This window comes from Colius striatus, chromosome 11 (assembly GCF_028858725.1).
Source record: "Colius striatus isolate bColStr4 chromosome 11, bColStr4.1.hap1, whole genome shotgun sequence".
Taxonomy (NCBI): domain Eukaryota; kingdom Metazoa; phylum Chordata; class Aves; order Coliiformes; family Coliidae; genus Colius; species Colius striatus.
The window spans coordinates 12,169,374-12,175,452 of NC_084769.1; the positions used below are offsets into that span (position 1 = coordinate 12,169,374).

Genomic DNA, 6,079 nt, shown 5'->3' on the forward strand with positions numbered 1-6,079 from the left:
GAGTTGGTGCCATTTTGCTTTACCAATATCTGCGTGTCATGGCACAAATGTGTTGCAGTAACAGACATTATGTGGAGCTGCCAGGGCTTGTTCTGTGCTTGCTGTAGAACAGAAGTCTCCAAGAGTTGACGTGTGAATCACTAATTCAGAATAGCAAGTGGGAACAGTAAGATGATTTTTGAGGGTAGAAACAGTAAAAACAAGATGCAATGTAGTACCATATATTGCAAGAGTATGCCTTCAGAGACTGAGAACCAGAAATCAATAAGTAGAAAGTCACCTGGAATGACAGACAAGTTTCAAGTGGCCTTAAGATAACTTTAATCCATACATATGTCTTATGAAAGGCAAAGAAGTCCCTAGCAGTGTATTTGCATGAGAAGTAGTGATAATATCAGTGCACTGCTTATGAAAGTCACATCTAGAAAAGACTGTATTGTTGTTGTTTGGGTTTTTATTTTTTAATTCATGAGTTCAAGACAGAAAATTCAAACTGGAATATGCAGATAGAAAGAATAAGTTTATGAGCAGGCACTTGAGCATGGACTTGGTAAGCCTAACTGTCTGAAGGCCAAGGCTGCTAGTGCTTCTGTTGCAAAGAGATTGAAGCTTCTGTGTCACAGCTGTGGATGAAAACTAGAAATTAGGAAGAGCTGAGCTGTTAAATATAATGGATAGAGTCGGTATCATACTGCATGTGTTCACGTTACACAATTTCTAAAAATTCTTAAAATGAGGTTCAGAAACTGCCTCACTGACCTGCTTGTTTGCTGCTGTGCTCCTAAACTCTTTCACTGCCTGTGTTTCCTACCTCACAGTGGGAGATGTGAGGATGGCTTATTGTTGCTCATGGATGCTCAGTGTGAGGGGTATGTGCATAAATAATGCATGGAATAAAATACATGGATGTACCATGGCTGATGTTCCAAATGTTCTGCTGAATTGCTGTAATGATTGTCCTCCAGAATGTGTTGGACAGCCCTGCTCTGGATGCTTTGAGTACAGCAGAGCCATTTGCTGAGTCTTTTGTGACTTTTGGGAAACAGGAGTGCCATGGTCACCTCACAGAACAGGCTGGTGTGTAAGGAGCAGATTAGAGGAGGAAGATTCAGAATAGCCACAGCAAAGGAATTGGAGATTATTAAATTGTAGTTGCAGCCTCAAACCCCTCACCTTTGAAATTTTAAAGTTTGGTGTTGGGAACTGTAGTTTCCACAAAAGCTGCAGCGTCAGGTAAGCCTCAAACAGACTATCCAGAGCCCCATTCTGGATAATGTATAAGACACATAAAAGCTGTCTGCAGTCACTGCAGACTCCAGTGATTACCTCAGCGCTAATTTTCAGGTTTTTTGCTATTCATGATAAAGTTGTTTCAGGTAAATGTGAAGTAAAAAAGCCTCAAGTCATCTGCATTTATTTTAACTAGAATTCAATGAGATATTTGCAGATCAGCATACTGGCACAACCATACCCAGATGGGGAATCAGAGCTTACAGTAATCACAGCTCATTTAATACTCATTCATTGCAATTGCTGTTCTGTCTCTGCTATCACAGGCTATCCTGACCCTGAGGTAATGTGGTACAAAGATGATCAGCCTGTCAAGGAGTCCCGTCACTTCCAGATAGATTACGATGAGGAGGGGAACTGTTCTTTGACTATTTCTGAAGTATGTGGGGACGATGATGCCAAATACACCTGCAAAGCTGTTAACAGCCTTGGGGAAGCCACATGCACCGCAGAACTCCTTGTGGAAACAATGGGAAAAGAAGGAGAAGAGGAAGATGAGGAGGAGGAAGAATGAAACAAGGCTCAAAGGAAAAAAAAAAAATATTTAAAGACTCTCCTTATAAGGCTCAGAAAATCAAGTTATCAAAAGCACCTTGTGTGATACGTAGGTCTTTGAGGGGTTGTTTTTTCAGCATGATCAGTTGATACCTGTTTGCATTATGTATGGGCATTAACCAGCAGGCAATTTTAAGTTGCTAGCATGATTGAATTTACCTTAAGCAAGTTATCACCTAAGTTGCCCAGTCAATTTTTAAAATCAAATGTATGGAAAACAAGTCTACTGTTATATTCTGAATGTCTTAAAGAAAAAGGTCTTTTTCTGAGCTCATTGCTCTGTATCACCACTATTCTCAGCCAAAACTGCAGCTCAGTTGGCTCCTCAAGATCTACTTTACAAGGAATCATTTGCCAGACACACAGTGAATCTCTGAAGTCCTAAGAATCAGGTTGCTCCTTGAGCAGCGTCTTCTATAAGGGAAGGTGTGACACAGCCAGTATTGCAATTGGAGCGTGGGTAGGGCTCATTTCTCATCCATTTCATGCTGAATTTCACAGTCCTTACTTCAAACGCCTTTACTGCCCTTTCTCATGCCCAAGTGGTTTCCCCGGGTACTTCTGACCTTGCTTTTAACCAGCCGATCACATGTTCTCACCTTTCCCTTACAGAACCAGTCACTTCTCCTGTGGCTTCACCGCTGCCTACTCAGGAAACACAAAGACTGAGAGAATTTTCTGTTGTTCTGGTCAGCCCAGTAATGGATTATGATTCATATATATGCTGCTGTGAAAAAAAAAAACAAGTGATTGCACAATCAGTTACTTCTATGTGCATGTTAGTTAAAGTTTCACTTGAATTTATTTGGCAATTGCAAAACAGATTTCAACTGATGATAAGCTGGAAACTCCCACAGATTTTTGGAGTAGTCAAAAAGATAGTAGCCTGGATTACAAACTCCTTTATACTTAGCAGTTTCCAAAGAATCTTAACCTATATAGGACCTATTTCTACCTTATGAGCTTGACTGTCTTGTTTTTGTCTTCAACCTGCACCAGTAAGGCTGTTGCATTTTTTAAAAATGCAGAAAACCAAAACAAAACAAAATCCAAAACCCAGTTTGGTTGGTTTGTTTGTTTTTTTTCTCAGAAGTGGTTTAATGCACTCAGACTTAGTAACTTTGCTTTCCTTTCACAGTATTGGCACTTTTTAAGGTTTTTTTTTTGTTGCTCTTGTTCAGAGGTGATATCAGAGGCTGCAAGGCGATGCGTGTACTCCAAACCAGTGTGTCTTATATGTATCATTCCAAAAGTGATTCTTTTCCTTTTCCACTTTTTGTGTGTAAAGTGCAACCATTTGCATTTCAAAGGTTACCTCTTTTTAAAAAACAAACAACAACAAACCCTTACCTTAAATCCTCACCACCAAGTAGTCAGTGTACTTTAATACCCGTGTGTACAACCTTAGGTTGTTTGGTTATTACCTAGTTGTGTTTCATATCATTTGCTCTTCTACATTCAAAGCTCGACTCATGTGGATGACACAATGGTTTTTAACTGCTTTACTCTTTGTTGCTAAATTCCAATTGCCAGCATGTCTTTTTCAATTGATAAAAACCTCTTTGTTATACTAAACACGGTATTGCCACAATTCCTTATACAGAAAGGTTTTGAATCTGATTTAGAGCATATGGAGCTTTTCTCACAGTTTTTTAAACGTTTTAGGCAACAACGGGGTGTATTTTGTACCTTAATAAAAATATGCTAATGTTCTCCCAGTTTGTGAAACCATCAGAATTGCAAAGATGAGAACGCTACGGCTGTAGTTACTCACAGTTCCTAAATAAATACTACCACAAAGCATGCTCCTTGTATACTCTATTGCAGGCGTCACTGCGTTGTCGTTGGCCAAGCCCACCCGTAGCAGCGCTCTGCTCCTGTTCTGCTCCGCACACAAATGGATGAGCCGGCAACAGTGAAGGCTCCATGGCCTCTGTGGTGCTGCAGCAATTCTCCTCCCCTGTCAGGGTCTGGCACTACTCGTAGCCATGTGCTCTGCTCCACGTCTCCAGCCTCATCGTATCTTCATGATGAGCAGAAGCATTGGTGGGGATGGGGCACCAGGATGGCTGTGGGTTTCTTTTAGAGTTGAGAATTTCCTTAAGGTGGGGAAGCAAATTGTTCAGAAAGACCATAAAAGCAAGAGAGAAGTCTAAATGTAGATGTGTACTTATGCCAATGTTCCTAAAAACTGTAAAGATGAAGATATTTAGCAAATATGTCTGCAGTGTCTTTATGCAGACTTATGATGTGCAGTCCAAGACCAGCGGAGGGCTACACAGATGATCGGGGGACTGGAACATCTCTCTTAGGAGGAAAGGCTGTGGGATCTGCGGCTGTTTAGCCTAAAAAAGAGAAGACTGAGGGGGATCTCATCAACACTTGTAAGTTCCTAAAGAGTGGATGTCAGGGGGAAGGGGCAACACTTTTCTGTAGTGTCCAGCCACAGGACTAAGGGTGATGGACACGGGCTGGAACACAAAAAGTTCCATTTAAACACAAGGAAAAGCTTATTTTCTGTGGAGGTGAGGGAGCCCTGGCTGTCCAGGGAAGGTGTGGAGTCTCCTCTGGAGGTTTTCAAACCTGCCTGGACACGTTCCTGTGTGACCTGATCTAGGGGAACCTGCTTTAGCGGGGAGTGGCACTGGATGATCTCTTCCAACCCCTACCATTCTGTGATTCTAAGACACCATGGACCAGGCAGGACAATGAAGCAAAAGACTGTGAAATGTCCTGCTAGTAGTAACATGTTTCTTGAGCAAACCTTCAGCCCTTGCAACAATCATCTTTGCAAGGTGTGTTCCACTGTCTGTTGAAGGTACCTCACTTTATTCACTGACTGCTGTTTTCCACTCAGGGAGGCACATGCATAAAGCAGCATGAGGTCTGGCTTGAGGTTGGTGGGCATAGCAAGGTCTGTGGGTACACGTGCTGGCATCAGAACCCACAGACTCTGTATCAAGTGTTACTGCAGAGAGTTTCCCTTCCTGCTCCTCCTTTACTAGTCCTTCCATGTTCCACAGGCCATAAACTGCCTATTTTTCATTTTCCCTGAGGCTATAACTAGCTTGCCATCTCCCTGCTGCCTCCTATTAACAGCCCTTCTAGTCTGCAGAAAACAATGACCTCTACTTCAGAAATGGGATTTGTACCTAATTCAACTTTGAGCAATTGACTGCAACCTGTATTTGAGATTGAATTTTTTGTTGCATTTCAAGAACAGAATTCCATTTCCACCAAAGAAGGGTATTTTACGTACTTGAAATCCTGTTTCATTTTGCCAGCCATCTAGCAAATGGTATTACCTTTTCCTGTAAACCTTGTCTTGCCTGGGTAATGCTTGCAGAAAGCCACTCCTGGGGTGCAGTAGGGTTGAAATGTTCCCCAGTACAGAGGTTATGCAAGACATGGGTACTACCCATGATGGACTGCGTAATTCTTTGTGTATTTCTTTTGTGTAAAAGTCAGTCTTTTCAAGAGACATGGAAAACTCTGGACAGGCTGCTGTTCTTCACTACTCCGGTTTCTGGATTTGCAGAAACTTAATTTGTTTAATTAAAGGCCTGTCCAACCACCCAAGAATGCTGTGCATATTTCTGGCTGATGAAGAAGCATTTGCTAATGACATGCGTGGCATGCAAGGCTTCTCTGTTGCTGACAAGGAAGACAGCACAGGATTTCACAGCTCTCCGCTGTAGCGAGTGTCAGGCTTTGAAAACACAGACAGGTTTTTTAGCTGCATACATGAATAATGAATTATTTCTCTGAAATTTCTCAGAATATTTATTGAAATGCTGCATTAAAACATTGCTGCTTGACAATTAATTCCTCGTAAGTGTTCTTTGAACTTTGAGTCCTGTTAACTGCAAGAGATGTGCACGTAACCTCATCAATTTATTAGGCCACATAAATACTTCTGGGAAAGCAGAGTTTGCCAGGACAGGGAGGGAGGCTGATGCTGTTATTCTGCACTGATGATAAAGGAACTGCACCACAACCAGCATGAAAAATACATTGCAAATTGCATCGGGAAGTCTAAAAGTAATGCATGGAGTGCTTACAATTTCTGCAAAGAGACAAAAAACCCCACTTTTCAGTCTTTCATTGTAACTCTTTGGAATCGTAGTTCTTCTCTCTCCCCTCAAGAGGATACTTGAATTTGTCTCACTGTGACAGTAATGTTATCCAGGTTTTCACTACTGTATAAAACTTCAGCAGAAAATGAGTTACAGCT

At 41.6% G+C, this 6,079-nt stretch overlaps 1 protein-coding gene across 5 annotated transcripts in view; it reads left to right on the top strand.

Annotated features, from left to right (window-relative positions):
- MYLK (myosin light chain kinase) overlaps positions 1–3,648 on the top strand; it is a 218,824-nt gene extending 215,176 nt beyond the window's left edge. For all 5 annotated transcript variants that reach the window (XM_062004610.1, XM_062004612.1, XM_062004611.1 and 2 more), the window contains one exon: positions 1,557–3,648. In XM_062004610.1, the coding sequence (XP_061860594.1) occupies positions 1,557–1,804 (248 nt within the window). In that variant the 3' untranslated portion in view covers positions 1,805–3,648. The remainder of the gene's footprint in view (positions 1–1,556) is intronic.
- The last annotated feature ends 2,431 nt before the right edge of the window (positions 3,649–6,079 follow it).